At 40.4% G+C, this 18,121-nt stretch overlaps 1 protein-coding gene across 2 annotated transcripts in view; it reads left to right on the top strand.

Annotated features, from left to right (window-relative positions):
• PCDH11X (protocadherin 11 X-linked) overlaps positions 1 to 18,121 on the top strand; it is a 983,439-nt gene that overhangs the window by 482,557 nt on the left and 482,761 nt on the right. For both annotated transcript variants that reach the window (XM_043491961.1, XM_038417020.2), the window contains one exon: positions 13,077 to 13,148. In XM_043491961.1, the coding sequence (XP_043347896.1) occupies positions 13,077 to 13,148 (72 nt within the window). The remainder of the gene's footprint in view (positions 1 to 13,076; positions 13,149 to 18,121) is intronic.

The raw sequence follows: 18,121 nt of genomic DNA, 5'->3' as shown, positions 1-18,121 counted from the left end.
ATATGGACAAAAAGAATCCAAGGGCCAGATCCAATTCCTATTGTAGTCCTCATGTAGAAAGATTCCCATTTGAAAATTCCCATTTGAGTATAATGGTAGTTGGCTTCTACCCCAAAAGAGGGTAGATGATATGGCCTATTGAAATAATCATTTCTGTTGGTCAAATAACTCTGGAAATAGTTTTTAAAAAACTAATAACATCTATCTCATGAAGTTGTTACACTAGCAGATTGAACACTATTTAACTTGGGTTTGCAGTAAGGAGCGAAGGTTTAGTGTAAACAGGAAAATGAAAGAGGAACAATATTTTGAGAGGTTTCAGAGTAGCAGCCGTGTTAGTCTGTATTTGCAAAAAGAAAAGGAGTAGTTGTGGCACCTTAGAGACTAACAAATTTATTAGAGCATAAGCTTTCGTGAGCTACAGCTCACTTCATCGGATGCATTCCGATTTTGAGAGTGAGTGTAACACACAGGTGTGGGTCCCTACACTACACTACATCTAGGCGGATAAAATTTAAATTTGTAAATCTTTCTCATAAATAAATTAGTTATATTACCATTTGAAATTGACATTCCTTCTTTGATATGTATACAGCCCAGAAAACATTGACTATGGAAAATTGTAGTCTCAACCTGCCACAGAAAATAGATTGTATTAGATGAACCAGCATGATTTTTGTCATCACTGCCTTTGCAGAGTTGGATGTACTAAACAATTGTAAGTTCTCTAAAAAAAGTATTAAGGTGAGCCTGTCATGGACTGACTACTGGACTGGGAACCAGAAATTCCTGGGGCTAATCCAGGCAATAACTGGTACTGTCTGTGGTCTTTTGAGACATTACACAGGGGAAGGGTCTTTCCCGTTATTGAGAAGTAAAAGCCCCCGAGTCCTCCAGGTGCAGTTGCAGTCCATTTCAGATTCTGTTCCACACAGTGGTGCTCACACAAACACAGGAGCAGAGGGGAGAGTCCCGCTGAGAGTTCAGAAAACACATTCCTGCTACCCAAAGGGACTTAAAAATAAAAGGAAATCTCATGAATTTAAGCCAGTCTCATGGCTTCCTGACACCTGCATCCTGATTTTCCAAGTGAAAGGATTGGAACCCCTATTATTTCTGGGTGAGCTCTACAAAGTCCATATAGATGTGAGACCATATTCTGTATTTTCCAATTTATTATTATTGGAAGCAGGATGGTGGCCCCATAGGGACAGACCTGGTGAGACCCCATCTCGGACTCAATTACTTTACAATATAAAATAGACAACAAACAAAGCAAAGAATTTACTGAGGGAAATGGCCGTAACCTATGAGCAAAGTGCCCAGGGTGATTGCAGAGACACAGCATGGTAATTCTGTCTTTTTAAAATTATTTGTGTAACTATTTGTTATGTTACACAAGTAACAGGAAGGTACTGACTGGGCTTGAAGTGGAGAGGGGAAGGGAATAGCGAAATAAAAGCAGGTAGGAAGGGGAAAGAAGAGACTGGAGGGAGGATGAGAACCACAATGGGCAGGAGAGTGAGGATAGGCAGCTGAATGATCCTGAAGTAAGAGAGGAGCAGGAAAAAGGGGGTCCAGAGTTAAGTGACTAATAGGAGCTGTGAAGATTCTTTGCTGCTGCTGTTCTCCAAATGGAGAGGGCCAAAGAAGAGCAGAGTGCAAGGCATCCTCCTACTATACAGGTGGGGGTGATTGAGACATGATCCCTCAGCTGCAGCTGTTGCTGGCTGCTTTGGGGAAGCAATTTAGAAGGTCTGGGGATTTCCACAGTCTACTCCTGTAGGCTTCTCTTAGCTGCTCCAGCTGTGGAGAAGGTAGGGGGAAGCTTCTCAGCCTGGTGTCTAAAGAAGCCCTTCTGTGTTCAATCGGGGCTGGAAGGTTCTCTTATTCTTGGTGCCTTCTGCTGTAGCTGGTTGTGATTGCTTATGGAAGGTGCTCTAGGGATTCCCATAGTCTAACACCTACGAGCTCCTCCTGACCAACTGTTGTTGGGAGAGTGGCTGTAGCTAGGCATGGTGCCCCTACACATGGGGTCCCTCAGCTCCCTAGTTGCAGCGTGCATTAGCTCTAGAGGCACTAGCTGGCGAAATGCTGATGTTACCTCTCAAGTTACTAGTGCTCTGCTAAACGTGCAGTGAAAGGAACCTAATTTATCCTAAAAATCATGACTAGCTGCCATAGAAATTGTAATTGGTGCATCTTTAGGAGCTCAGGGAGCTCTAAATTAACCAATGAAACCATAATGTACCATTCAGACTGAAATCAATCAGTGCATCTTCTTCTCATTATGAATAGAATTTCCTTCTCTGTATTAAGCTTAAATGTCAGAGGGAGGAAGTAATAGGAGCATAAACAAAAGAACTCTGTGAGACTATTTCTACTGTATGTTTAGATTTGTAGAAGGTTGTTTGGCCTAAGAGAGCAGGGGAAGGTTGGAGGTAGAAGTTCTACAATGAAGCAGAAGGAGGGAAGCAGTTAGGATAATGCCGCTTTCCTTTTTCTGAGAAAGTTAGCCATTCTTTCCGTGACTCTACCTCAAAGGTTCTCAACCTATTTCTTCCTGAGGCCCCCTCAACATGCTATAAAAGCTCCATGGCCCACCTGTGCCACAGCAACTGGTTTTCTGCATATAAAAGGCAGGGCCAGTGTTAGGGTGTAGCAAGCTGGGCAATTGCCTGGGGCCCAATGCCACAGGCCCATGCAAAGTTATATTGCTCAGTCTTCAGCTTCAGCCCTTGGGTGGCGGGGCTTCAGCCCCATGCAGTGAGGCTTCGGCTTTCTACCCTGGGCTCCAGCAAGTTTAATGCTGGCCCTGCTTGGAGTCACCCCTGAAACCTGCTCGTGGCCCCCCAGCACACCCTGAACCCATGGTTGAGAACCACTGCTCTATGTGATTGACTCTACTTGCTACTTCAGACTTTGAAAAGCACACTCTTTTCCAAGAACGGGGCCTTCCGGCTTGAGATTCTGAATGGTTGGTTTCTCTGCTGCTTATCTTAATGAATGAGGGAGTGGATGGCTAACTGAGTAAGTGACACAGACATTAACATGACATATTAAGTGACCATATCATTTCATCCATGTAACCCCAATCTTGATGTGTGGCTGCTTTTTCTCCTCAGGGTTATGGTTCCTGGGTTCATCTATAAGGATGCCTGGTCTCTCCTTCCAAGGAAACCCCTTCTAATGCAATGAACACAGAGGGCTTGTCCCTTGGGAAAATATTTAGCATGCAATCGATTAGAGAAGTATCAGTCAGAGCACAAAAAATAAAATAGCTATCACAATTTCCAGAGTAACAGAACAGTAACTGGGACTTTATTAGGTATGGGGAATTCAAGGTAGGGAACAGTGGAAAAAGGGATCAGGATAATAAAAGACAAAGCCAACAATATATAAACTCTACTCCTTCCAAATGTACAGCTAGTACAAACCGCCCTGTGCTCTCTGCTACCAGTAGCCTGGCAAATAGTGAGTTGAAGCTCAGTGCAGCACTGAAGTCGGTAGCTGGCTTAAAACAAAATAGCAAAATAAATAAATAGGAGTGTTCTTACAAATTATCCACATCACACGTGGTAAGATTAGATTCCAGTGTACAGTGAAACTGGCTCTTGGTAGCCTGATTGTGACTCTTCCCAGTCTTCTGACTTTCCTCCCTGGCTGTGATGCTTCTCTCCATGCTACATTGCAAACACAGCCAAAGCCAAAAGTAAAACCAAACCCTTTGTTTCTGAGTCCTGTTTATGATTGATTCTGGTTGCTAGCCAGTTCTATCTATGCCCTGGGTACTATGCAATCTGGGAAATGGAATCCTGAGCTTCTGCCACCTTTGCTGCTGTAGTCCAGGGCAAGTCTAGACACTCAGTGTCTGATTTCAGGAGCACCCTGTGCCCCCAAAGGGTTACATCCATATCAAAGGAAGTAGTTGCAAATAAGGCCCTATGTACTCTGTGGCATATGCGAATGGTATTCTGAAGCTTTCTACAGCTGAATTCTGCAATAGCATTAGATTCATAGGGAAAAAAACCTCCAGAAAATGAATTATTTTATTGAATTATAGAGAACACCTTGTTTTTATTCATTTTAGGTTTAATGAAATACAACTCTGTGAATATTTTCCTCACATCCTGCAGGCTGCTGACTAAATGTTAGCTTGCCACAGGATCCAGTATTGGTGCTGCAAAAATCAAGGAGCCTAAATTTACGGTCATTGTGCTATATCCCTTATTATGCTGGCTGTTGGGATGTGTGAAAGACTCTACCTTTGCTTCTTCTGTCAACTGGTAGGAGACAGCATTGGGAGGGAAAGGAACATAGGAGTGGCCATATTGGGTCAGACCAAAGGTCCATCTAGCCTGGTGTCCTGTCTACTGACAGTGGCCAATGCCAGGTGCCCCAGAGGGAATGAACAAAACAGGTAATCATCAGGTGATCCATCCCCTGTCACCCATTCCCAGCTTCTGGCAAACAGAGGGTAGGGACACCATCCTGCCCATCTTGGCTAATAGCCATTGATGGACCTAGCCTCCATGAACTTATCTAGTTCTTTTTTGAGCCCTGTTATATAGTCTTGGCCTTCACAACATCCTCTGGCAAAGAGTTCCACAGGTTGACTGTGTTGTGTGAACAAATACTTCCTTTTGTTTGTTTTAAACCTGCTCCCTATTAATTTCATTTGGTGACCCCAAGTGTTATGAGAAGGAGTAAATAACACTTCCTTATTTACTTTCTCCACACCAGTCATAATTTTATAGACCTCTATCATATCCCCCCTAAGTCCCAGTCTTATTAACCTCTGCTCCTATGGCAGCTCTCCCATACCCATAATTATTTTTGTTGCCATTTTCTGAACCTTTTCCAATCCAATTTATCTTTTTTGAGGTGGGGTGACCACATCTGCATGCAGTATTCAAGATGTGGGAGTACCATGGATTTATATAGAGGCAACATATTTTCTGTTGACTTATCTATCCCTTTCTTAATGATGCCCAACATTCTGTTTGCTTTTCTGATTGCCACTGCATATTGAGTGGATGTTTTCAGAGAACTATCCACAATGACTCCAAGATCTCTTTCTTGAGTGGTAACAGCTAATTTACAGCCCATCATGTTATATGTATAGTTGTGATTATGTTTTCCAATGTGCATTACTTTGCATTTATCAACATTGAATTTCATCTGCCATTTTGTTGCCCAGTCAGCCAGTTTTGTGAGATCCTTTTGTAGCTCTTAGCAGTCTGCTTTGGACTTAACTATCTTGAGTAGTTTTGTATTATCTGCAAATTTTGCCATCTCATTGTTTACTCCCTTTTCCAGATCATTTATGAATATGTTGAATTGGACAAACTCACGGAGAACACCACTATTTACCTCTCTCCATTCTGAAAACTGACCATTTATTCCTACACTTAGTTTCCTATCTTTTAACCAGTTACCAATCCATGAGAGGACCTTCCCTCTTATCCCATGACAACTTATTTTGCTTAAGAGCCTGTGGTGAGGGACCTTGTCAAAGGCTTTCTGAAAATCTAAGTACACTATATTCACTGGATCGCCATGTCCACGCACTTGTTGATCCCCTCCCCCAAGGAATTCTGGTAGATTGGTGAGGCATGATTTCCTTTTACAAGTACCATGTTGGCTTTTCCCCAACAAATTATGTTCATCTACGTGTCTGACAATTTTGTTCTTTATTTAGTTTTAACCAGTTTGTCCAGTACTGAAGTCGGCCTGTAATTGCCGGGATCACCTCTAGAGCCCTTTTTAAAAATTGGCATCATATTAGCTATCCTCCAGTCATTTTGGTACAGAATCTGATTTATATGATAGGTTACAAAACACAGTTAGTAGTTCTGCAATTTCACGTTTGAGTTCCTTCAGAACTCTTGGGTGAATAACAGCTGGTCCTGGTGCTTTATTACTGTTTAGTTTATCAATTTGTTCCAAAACCTCCTCTAATGACACCTCAATCTGGGACAGTTCTTCAGATTTGTCATCTAAAAAGAATGGCTCCTGTTTGGGACTCTCCCTCACATCCTCAGCTGTGAATACCGATACAAGAATTCATTTAGTTTCTCCGCAATGGTTTTTATCATCCATGAGTGCTCCTTTTGCATCTCGTTCATCCAGGGGCCCCACTAGTTGTTTATCAGGCTTCCTGCTTCTTACGTATGTAAAAAAAAAATGCTGTTACTTTTTGAGTCTTTGGCTAGTTGTTCTTCATATTCTTTTTTTATCTTCCTAATTATATTTGCCAAAGTTTATGCTCCTTTTTATTTTCCTCACTAGGATTTAATTTCCACTTTTTAAAGGATGCCTTTTTGTCACTGCTGCTTTTACTTTCTTGTTTAGCCACGGTGGCACTTTTTTGGTTCTCTTACTATGTTTTTTTTTTTTTTAATTTGGGGTATACAATTAAGTTGAGCCTCGATTACGGTGTATTTTAAAAAGTGGGATGGGAAAAGACAGTGTTGACTTGTGGATGAGAAATGTGTGATCAGGAAAGGTACTGTGAGGAAAGAGTTTGGAAGGCAGTCTGGATTGGAGTCGGAATTACTTGACACTCATGGAGGAGAGCCTGGGGAGTTTCTGAGCAGCTCAGACAGAGTATACCAGGGAATGGTGGAGGAAAGGATGTAGTGGAAGGAAAAAGGGTGTGAAACCACTGTGGTTGAGATCAGGAGGGACAAATGGACCTGGTGAGGGGGTGGGGGTGGAGAAGAGGACATATGTGGTAGCATATTTCAGCATCTTCTCTCAGACCATGCTCCAACATTCACAGCCAATATCTCTAACAGGGAAGAGATGGTATAGAATATTATATTTTCTGATACTGTAGCAAACCAGCCTATCTCTTTGTAAAGCTGCAGTAATAAATAGGTTATGTAATAGTGTAGAGTTGTTGTATTGTACAAATAAAATTATTTACTGTAGGATAATGACCCATTTGCTTTTTGATTATACTGGTCTTTGGTAATATTCCCACAATAATCCACTTATTTTGCATTTGCAGGGAACTAGTAGACTTTCTTCTTCCCATACAGCTTGATGAAATATGGTATCCTGTTGGAATTCAGTAGGGTTTCAATACCTTCATAATTTAATCCCAAACCCTCGTGCCCTTTAGGTTTATTTGCACAGAGAACCTATGGCTTCTGGACAGGTTAATATTGAGCTACAGAGTTCATTAATGCCTTGTAAATGTAACTTTTTAATGAACCTGCAGAAAATTAGCTTGGGTCAGTTCTAACTTGTTTTGACTGCAGCACTGGTTTTCAACACTGACCCCGGGGGTTCACAAACTATGTCTAAAGCAGTGGTTCCCAAACTAGGAACACCGATTGTTCAGGGAAAGCCCCTGCTGGGCCGGGCCGGTTTGTTTACCAGCTGTGTCTGCAGGTTCAGCCGATCACGACTCCCACTGTTCACCTCTCCAGGCCAATGGGGGCTGAAGAAAGGGTGGCCAGGATGTCCCATAGCCCACGCCACTTCCCGCAGCCCCCATTGGCCTGGAGCAGCGAACCATGGCCAGTGGGAGCTGCGATCAGCCGCACCTGCGGACGCGGCAGGTAAACAAACTGGCCCGGCCCACCAGGGGCTTTCCCTGAACAAGCGGCACCTCTAGTTTGGGAACCACTGGTCTAGAGGGTCTGCAAAAGGTTGTCATTATCGTAGAACAATGCTTTTCAACCTGTGGTCTGCAGATCCTTGAGAATCCACAAACTATTTTCTAAGATTTCCAAAGGGGTCCTCACTTCCATTTGAAAATGTTTATGGGCCTGCAAATGAAAAAAGGTTGAAAACCAATGGACTAGAGGGAGGAAAGCTAGGTTTAAATAGAAATAAATGGGAACCTGACAACTACTACTTTTAATTCCAGTTCTAACTCTTAGGTTCTCAGAGTACATCAGCCATCCACAAGTCATCAGATGCTTCCATAAAATGGAGATAAATGTTACATCAGACTCGGGCCATTATTTATTCTGTGCTTGCTTGTTTATAAAATTGACAGTATGGGAGCAGGCATCTGGTTGTCTGGTAACTTCTCTTTTTGCACATATCCAACTACACAGGTTAGCAAAAACAGGAAAAAACAGAGGAGAGATTTATATAATATATATATATATACACACACACACACACACACACACACACACAGAGAGAGAGAGAGAGAACATGAAACAATGGGTTTATCATACACACTGTAAGGAGAGTGATCACTTAAGATAAGCCATCACCAGCAGCGGGGGGGGGGGGGGGAAAGGAGGTATGATAAACCCATTGTTTCATGTTCTCTGTGTGTGTGTATATAAATCTCCTCTGTTTTTTCCACCAAATGCATCCGATGAAGTGAGCTGTAGCTCACAAAAGCTTATGCTCTAATGAATTTGTTAGTCTCTAAGGTGCCACAAGTACTCCTTTTCTTTTTGCGAATACAGACTAACATGGCTGCTACTCTGAAACCTGTCATTACACAGGTTAGGACTCACTAATAATTTACCCCCTTCCTCAAGGAATTACATTTAATTAAATGGTGAACATATATTCACAGCAACTTTAATATATTTTTTTGAAGGTTGAGTAGCACACATTTTTTGCACTTGTCAGATTCTTAGAGTGAAGTGGCTGTTAAAACAACACTGGTGACACTAGGCATCATCCATTAAAAACTACAAGAATTGTTTTATAACACTGTGGCTTCATGCCACTTGCATTTCCCTAGAAATGGACACTTGGTTGCTAAAAACAAGACACAATAGTCCTCAAACTGAGACAGTGATTATTTTAAATAACAACTGATAATATATGATGCTTACTTCTGCAAAAGACAAGGTAGAAGATTGCCAAGTATAGAATTCATACTCTGGATGAAAAATAAAATCAGGATCCTGACCACTTGTTTCCCTTGCCACTTCTTGAAAGAGAAGGATGCTAGCCTTGGCTTCCTGTTCTATGCCCTTTCTAAACATATTTTTACTCCTGAGGTGGTAGTATATGAATGGTGGCTGGAGTGATGATCACATTTCTCTTACCATACCTAGTTCACCAAGGGTGGTTTGCGTATTGATTTGTTAATGTTTGAAAGCCACTCAGCAAAGTATAAAGTGTTGGTATATGCACGCAATTTTTTCAAAAGTTATATCCTCAGGGCTTGATCCAAAGTGCAATTAGGTAGGGTTACCATACATCCATATTTTCCTGGACATGTCTGGCTTTTTGGTTCTTAAATAGTCATCCGGGACAAATTTTTAAATATCTAAAAACATCCAGGATTTTGCCATTATTATTTTCCCCTAAATAAGAGTTGATCTTTCAAGAAAGAAAGTGTATGTTGATCATTTGAGAGAGTGCCTGCTTTTTCCCCCTAGCTCCCAATGCTTGTGCCGCGAAACAGCTTTTTCACACGGCTGGGAGGGACGGGGGAGGAGGGGGAATGCGGTGCGCTCAGGGGAGGACGTGGGGCCGGGGTGGGGATTTGGGGAAGGGGTCCAATGGGGCAGGGAGGGGGCGGAGTTGGGGCAGGGACATTGGGGGAAGGGGTTGGAATGGGGGTGGGGAAGGCGTGCAGTTGGGGCAGTGGTGAGAGGTGTGAGCAAATACCCCCCCCCCCATTGGAGTGTCCTCTTTTTTGAATGTTCAAATGTTCAAACTTAAGTCAATGGTAGTCTTTTCAGTGACTTTTATGGATTTTTGCTCACGGTTCTCATTTATTATGAAAAAATAACTTATCTTAAAGAGTTTTGCATAAGGATAATGCCCAGTTCCTCTTCCTGATCTCAGTCCCTCTCTTCGTTTGTTTCCAAGCATCTTCCTGTTTCCCCTCCTGCCGCTTTCTGTAGTATTCAAGTTACCACTGGTTTTGAAGTTTCTGGAGACTGGAAAACTGACCTGGAAATTTTATGAAAACATGTTTTCCTGATCAGATTTGTGGCATTTTCATTTCAGATCATAGCTGGCAATTCCCTATGACAGTGTTTCCCAAACTTGGGACTCCGTTTGTTCAGGGAAAGCCCCTGGCAGGCCGGGATGGTATTTTTACCTGCCGCGTCCACAGATTTGGCCTATCGCGGCTCGCACTCACTGCAGTTTGCTGCTGCCAACGGGGGCTGCAGGAAGCGGCGTGGGCCAAGGGACATACTGGCCGCCACTTCCTGCAGCTCCCGTTGGTAGCGGCGAACCGCAGCCAGTGGGAGCCGCAATCAGCCGAATCTGCGGGAGCAGCAGATAAACAAACCAGCCTGGCCCTCTAGGAGCTTTCCCTGAACAAGTGGTGTCCAAAGTTTGGGAAACGCTGCCCTAGGAAAAGAACAGCCTTTCTTGACAATATTTGAGCAGTTCTGTTGCCTTTCCTGGACAGAAACTAGAAGTGGAAAACCATTTATCCAACACTTCCAAACCGCATTAAAAGGATTTTTGGAATTTAATATTAAAAATGGACAAAATATTTGGAAGGTTTCTTATTTTATCAAAACTAGTTAATAAATATTTTAAGTATTTCTACAGTACCTAACACAATGTGTTTCTCATGACGTTTGCCACTAGGTAGTGCCACAGTAGACGTATTTACTACTACTACTAACTAATAATATATACACGTGAGTTTGTTTATTCTACTTAAAAGTAGAATATATTTACCTATACTTGAGTATATATGAAAAAACATTGCTTTCCCCCACAGAATATGAAACAAATATGCCCATTTTAATTGGATTTGATTCACACTAAATCTGGTATTTTTTTCCCTCAGAGAAAATTAATCTATTCATTGTCATATTTAAACACTGAATCATGTTCAGTTGCCATCACATCATCCAACACCACAGGCAAATGACAGGGATGTGTAATTGTACAATTTTAAAACAAGATGCTTTCCCCCCCCCACATTTGCAGCCATTATATAATCTACCATAATTAAATTCTCTGTTTATTTCCATGGTCATTTGAACTCTGCACTTTCAGTAATCCATACAAACAGAAGATAGCTGAGGTAGCCTACAGACTGTGTTTTTGACAGCCTTCATTTTAATCAGATACTTAAAATTATATATTACGAGAGACAGCAATTCTTTTGGCTGATCACATTTCTGTGTATTTATACTGCACTACTCGCCGTGATCTGAGGCACTCATGTATGACACTGTTGTGCTGAATTATGACATGTCATTAGGCTCTCCCATAACATGGCATGTAAGAGTGTAAACTTTCACAGCTACCAAAATAAAGATGTCATAATAAAACCTGTCCCTTAATAGTGCCTTTTGTCAGAGGATGGTGATGAACTTCACAAAAGTGTATATTATCCCCCTTTTACAGATGGAGAAACAGACAAGAAGCAAATATGTGACTTGTCCATGGTTATACCATGAGTCATAAGCAGAGTCTGTGATAAAACTCAGGTTTCTTCCGTCCCAATTCTGTGCTCTAACCATTAGATCATGCTGTTTCCCTCTTTGGAGTAATGTATGGGTTCATGAACCATTTCTGTCTTTAGCAGGACTGCTAAATTTGATTGCTGTCTTGAACAACACTACAGCATATAATATTTCTTAGGAAAGTCCAAAACAGAAATCTTGTACAGAAGAACATATAAAATGAGAAAATGTACAGCTTCCATTGATAGAACTACTGGTAATGAAGTCTATATTAGTCTGAATGTTGTAATAGCATACTCCTGGGATACTTTTATAAATTATTATTGTATATCATTCTCTGTGTAAGGGTAGATATATTTATTTGACCATTTATCTAAAAAAATATTTAATGCTTCCAGCCAACATTCAATGTAGTTCTTCTAGTTTTATTGAAAAATCTTAGTCAATGCCCTTCAGGATGTCAGATGATGTCTTACTATCTACCAAATCTATTCTGCAGTGTATATAGCAAGACTGCCAAAAATAGGTAGTGACCACTTTAGTGTTATGAAAAGTGTGATGTTTGCTATTTATCTTAAGACCAGTTATATGTGTGGGTAGACATAATATACTCACACAAGACTTTAACAATGACTCTCTGGTAATTGAAATTGCACCTCAATCCCTATACTCATAAAATTCAAAACATTTGTGAGCAGAGTTGAGCAATTATACACATTAACAAGTTGACAGGGTGGTTTGGAAATGTCAGTAATTTACTTGGGAATATGAAGTCAGCAAATATAATTCTTCAAGGGCTCCTTTAAGCCATCTGATTGTAAGGACTTTTGATTTGGGGTCAGTCTTGCCACTTCTTTAGAATTCTCAGAGTTTAAGGGTCAATGAGCTATTAAACAGCCTATCCTCCTAAGCTCCTATTATAAAGAGCCTTTGCCTTTCCTTAAAGCTATCAGCCAAAAGCATGAAAGAAACCTCAATAACACAGTGTTTAAAAAGTAGGTGTTTTGGGGGAGCTTTCTGTTTTTTTTTGTTTTGTTTCGATAGGCCACACTTAAATTAATTGCAGTTGCTTTGTGGGTAACAGATGTTATATTCATGGTATGTCCTTGCTTGCCAAAATAAATGAGATGTGGCAATGTGGTCTAGTGGACAGGACACTGAACTTGAAATCAGGAGTCTGGTTTCTATTCCAGATTCTTCCACTGGCTTGTGGTGTGGTGATGCGAAGGCCACGTCGCTTCTCTGTGCCTCAGTTTCCCAATCTGTAAACACTTTGAGATGTTTAAATCAAAATTGCTGTATCAGAGCTATCTATTACTTTTATATCTAATGTATAAAAGGGCTTTCAAGAAAGGCTGAAAAAGTGCTGCTGTTCAATTCAACAAAGCATGAGATGCAATCTTGTTGGGATTTCTCACTACATTACTGCTGCATTAAAACTGGGTTATATACTGAGTCAAAAAAACTGACCTATCCCAAAAAGAAAAGGAGTACTTGTGGCACCTTTTTATTAAATCAAATAACACATTTATTTGAGCATGGCTGTTACTCTGAGACCTATCCCAGTGACCTCTGGAAATGTGGGCATTTCTGGTTGACAAATTCATTGTCTTGTAATTTGTACCTTGCAATAGAAAATGAGTGTCAATATGAATATGTTGGCTGAGCAGATAACCTGACACATTTTTTTTCCTTCAAAAGCACACAAAAGAGATGGGAAGACCCCAGAGCCCTTTGAAAGAGACAAGCCTGGAATCATGGACTCAGCCCCAGGTAGGTAGGAACCACGTTATTGATAAGTTTCTGTGTTTGCCTCTGCTCCGCAGTAGCATAGTAATGTTCATTTCTGTGAGTCTTAACAGTATATCAATTTGAGTCTCCAAAGAAGCACTGTAATGGGTAGCTCTCTGGTAGGTAGCATCATGTGGCATTTGCTTTAGGTTCTTCTATGAGAGTCCCATGGTTAATGTGGCTGTAAGTGCTATGTTATTTGGCTAAGCCCTCTTAAGATCTGCTTCCTTTTTCTCACCCTCCTTCCCCTCCCCTCCAGCATGTTTCATACCCTAGAAAAAATATAAGGATTTCAGCTCATGTTATTCATGGACTTTTTACCTGACACACATTATAATGGGGGTTGAAATAAACCAGTGACAAAACAGAAATTTAAAATTAAATCAGTATCCAAATGGTGTCTTAGGAAATTAGGAACAGCTCATTAACTTCTCGGATAGAATTCTATTTAAGCCTACAGAATGACAGCTTAAAGCGAAGGCTCATGAATTTGACATATTAAATCTTAAGGTCCAACAGTTTGACCCACCAGAAAAGATGTGGTGCTTGTTCAAATCAGAAGACAGGGAGATGGATGAATGAGAATATTGATATGCAACATTTACCTTGAGGAACACACAGTGCTTTATAGGATCCTATTTTGGCATATTTACTTTGGCAAATCATTTATTACTAATTTGTGTATTATGTTAAATTTAGAAATTTAGAGCCATTTCCTTTATTTGTCTCTTGCATATCAACCCTGCCTTAATTTATGTATAAATATTGGATGGGGGTGTGGGAAGAGGACTGACCCACTGTAATTTCAGTGCTCTTGTACACTTGGTAATTTCTGCCTATAGTTAGAGTTCTGCCAGACATTTTACACTGTGAGCATTCCTCTCAAGCAGCTCTGCCTTCACTTAGGGCCTGATTTTAAAAATGAATTGCGTATTGGAGCCCATGACATTTTACAATAGTATTTACTGCAAGTGTATGCAGAAAATCCAACATGGGAACTCACAATTGGAACCGAACACCCACTTGTGTTCTCTCAATCTCTAGTTAGTGTGAACTTTTGCAGTAAGTGAATGCTTACATGAGGCATGATGTTGACTGTTCATTCACCTCTGGGCTTGCTCCTTGAAAATCAGCATCACATTACCTGAAGACTTGATTGAGGTCTGATGGACATGGCATTGAATTACTGCTGATTTTGAATGATATGCTCTTGAACTGTGCTTGAATATATACAGATGTCCCTGTTGCTAGGTAAAATGTGCATGTGAAATGAAAGTAAAAGCCTTGAATCATTAGCTTCCAAAGCACAGGACTTTAGGCCTTAAGCTAATGGAATAGTTACGAACAATAAAGATGACCTTTATCGGGGGCAGTTGTATACACACACCAGCCAATATGTTGCATTCACTCATGCCGCATGCGATTTTTCAATGTATTATGTTTGCCATTCCATATACATCTATCTCAGATTAGGAACAAATCCTTACTTTATTTCATATTTGCTTGTGTGACTGAATAGCTTTCAAAATGTAATGTTTTGGACACTCATCTTACTTAGTTATTTAGAAAAAAAAATTTAAACCAGATACAATTTTTGAGTTTTTTGTTTGGATGGAAGAAATGTGATCAACAAAATGTAAAACACTGAGGCCATTATCGTAGCAGAAAATTAAATTAGTTGTTAATTCTTTCATGGATGTAATTCAGGCTACTGCAAATCCCTCCTTAGACATTTTATATAAAGTGAGTGAAAATTCATGGTATTAATAAAGGCTTTGTCTGTTTTATGAGCAACGGGCAAATGGTACAAATGGTGCCCATAAAGCAAATTGGTTCCCAACTCTAAAAGCAAACAGAATATGCTTAAAATCTCATGGGAAGCACCATAGAAAGAAGCAACTGCTATTTATAGGAATATGATATTTAGATGGGGATGAATGAGTGCCTCTTTTCTAAAAGGGATACTCAACAGTTCTCTTGGAATTCATAGAAAAATTCACTAACTTATTTGGGTTATTTATTGCGAATTCAAAGTCAGCCACTTAGTAACAGGTTGCATTTTATCAACAAAAGGAAATAAATCCTACAGCCTGTAACATCTTCAGTGTTCAGAGACTGATCTGGTCACATGCACAATCACTGAAGCAAACACTACCACATCTGTGTCCTGATGACAGGAAGTGGAGACACAGGCAGATATTGGTGTTTGAACAGTTTTGCATATAGAGTGTAAGACAAAGCAAAAAGTGTTCTTATGGGGGTGTTTCTTTGTTTTCAGTTCCATTGTGGTTTTGGTCCTCCCCAAACAAATTCCAGCCAATTATAGCAGTTATAAATAGACCCATGAGCCAGACAGTTTGAAATTCAATCGTCCTCTTCCAGGAAAACTGAATCCCAGGAAAGCTTTCTCAGTGACACTTCATTGCATGGGTGGGAAAAGAGAGTCCGTCAAAGCTATGGATTTGTGGGTCCGAACACACAGTCAGAATCCTTTACCTCCACTATGACACCTAATTAATTCAAACAGTTGTCTGTTGCTTTCACTATGAACCCAGTGATTTGAAATTGAACTTTCCTGTGTGGAACATAAAACATATGACAACATCAGGGAATGATTATACATAGTTCTCTGGTAAATTTTAGATAAGATTTTTGCAGAGGAAGAGAGCACCAGAAAAAGGGTACATGATAGTAGCTGCTAAGATGAGCTTGTCGTCAGTTTATACACTGTATTGAAATGTTAAATACCTTGTATTGTTGTGGTTACCGTTTTCTTGCTGCACTGCCTGATTAAACATTTGGCTGATAAACTGTGTCAAGGTTGTTCAAAACTGCATCAGCTGCAGTTAAGAATACTTGCAAATAGCCTAGATTTCTGAGGGTCAGCTAGACATAGGGCAATTTAAAGTCAAACCAAGCTCTAGCATTGGCTACTCTCATTTATAGTGGTTTATGTCAGCATCGTGAATTAAGAGGTCGAGGGGGAGGGAGAATTAACCTAGAGGAAGAAAGAAGAATGCTAAGGGCAGAGATCCAGTTTAATAGGATAAGTAATGGGAAAAATGCCAGGAGTTGGCTAGATAAATTCTGCAGCAGTGGGCACCTTCCAGCTTTTGCCACTAAGGCCAGTAGGGTAAATCTACCATTGCATCAATTTCAGATTTTTTGTGTGCATTATTAAACTTTCCTCTGTTAACACCCTTTGCACTGTCTGCACTCTGTATCTAAGTACCCAAGGAATTTCAGAGATGGTTGGCAGAATTACATGAGAGGAGGGAAATCAATGAGAGGAGGTAGTTGAATCTTTTTATGTATTTCTTTTTAAGCACATATCCTAACAACTCTAGGCACTTTATACCTTTAAAACATAAGCAAAGGCAAAGAACAAAGATTTGTCTGGTCAAAGTCCAGACTAAGAAATATAGCATATAACCATTCTTAACTGACCATCCCGTATCCCTCAGCCCATATTCTCATTCAAAACCAAGAAGGTGATGACACTGGAGGTCAACAACACCCTCTTCTCACAAAACACTTGGAAAAAAAAAAGGACCTTTCTTCAGGAGAGTTAAATGTCCAGTGATTAAAATCTAACTTATAATTATTCCCAGCTGGCATGTACATCATTGTGTGTTTTATAGACCAGGTAGTGCAAGGTATGGGATGTTGGTTATTTATGATGACCTGATGCTGCTGAGGAACCTGACTGGCAGGTGCAATGAAATACTTAGGGATAATTTTATCGAGCAAGTATGACGCTTTCTATTTACAAAGCAAAATAAGAGAACTGCGTTTCTTTTTTTTTTTTTTTTTAGTGAGCAGAATTTTTTAATAGGAAGGGGAAAAAATCCACACTCGCACTGCAAGCCTAATTACAAGTGATGGAGTGTAGTATTTTTCTTCACAGTTTTAAAGAATCACTTTTTAATCTTGGAATAGTGGATAACAACATCACTAATCCAATATTTTAACAGTAAATACATTTGATGATGGGAATTGCTACACTAATCTTATATCCTGCCACAGTACAGTTAAGAAATCCACAGGGGTTTTACTAATCATTTTTCATAAAGTAAATCAACTTGTGTAATTCTTATGCACTCTCAATGGCCTGTAGCCACAGATGGAGCTAGGCACAGAATTTTTGTCTTTTCCATAAGTGTTTTGCACGCTAACCAGAAGCCAAGCCATCCCTCTCATGTTAAAACACACAGGGAGGGGCTTTTGGAGGGAAAATCTCTGAGTATTCTTTCAGGGAGATTCTCTCACTTTGTGCTGTTGGGGGCTGGAGTTGGATCGTCTTCTCCCTGCCCCCATGGTAGAAAGGAGCCATTGCCGTGGACATTGAGCAGCCCCCATTTATGGACAAGGGGGAGATCTGCTAAGCTATGAAATTCAGCACACAGCAAAAGACAAATATATCTCCCAAATTGAAAATGTGAACCCTAATATTACTACTAGATTACATGTGGAGGCATTTAGTATTGATGTATCAGTTCAATGGACCAACATACCCTATCTGTGAACATAAGAACCTCTTGCTTTGCTCTGTATATGAGTTCAGGCCCTGGACTTACTGGGTGATGAAACATTAGAGAATGTGGTTCATGACTGTGGTTCAGTATGGATCAGTCACTGTTTTGCAAAACCATCAACATTTAAATAATTAGAATTTGTATCTTAGACTCATAGGATTGGAAGGGACCTCAAGAAGTCATCTAGTCCAAACTTCTGCACTCATGGCAGGACTAGGTATTATCTAGACCGTTCCCGACAGGTGTTTGTCTAACTTGCTTTTAAAAATTTCCAGTGATAGAGATTCCACAACCTCCCTAGTCAATTATTCCAGTGCTTAATCACTCTGACAGTTAGGATTTTTTTCCTAATGTCCAACCTAAACCTCCCTTGCTGGAATTTAAGCCCATTGCTTCTTGTCCTATCCTCAGAGGTTAAGA

Source organism: Dermochelys coriacea, chromosome 9 (genome assembly GCF_009764565.3).
Source record: "Dermochelys coriacea isolate rDerCor1 chromosome 9, rDerCor1.pri.v4, whole genome shotgun sequence".
In the NCBI taxonomy this organism is placed as follows: domain Eukaryota; kingdom Metazoa; phylum Chordata; order Testudines; family Dermochelyidae; genus Dermochelys; species Dermochelys coriacea.
Note: the sequence above shows the minus strand (reverse complement) of the source record. Positions and strands in the feature narration are given on the sequence as shown.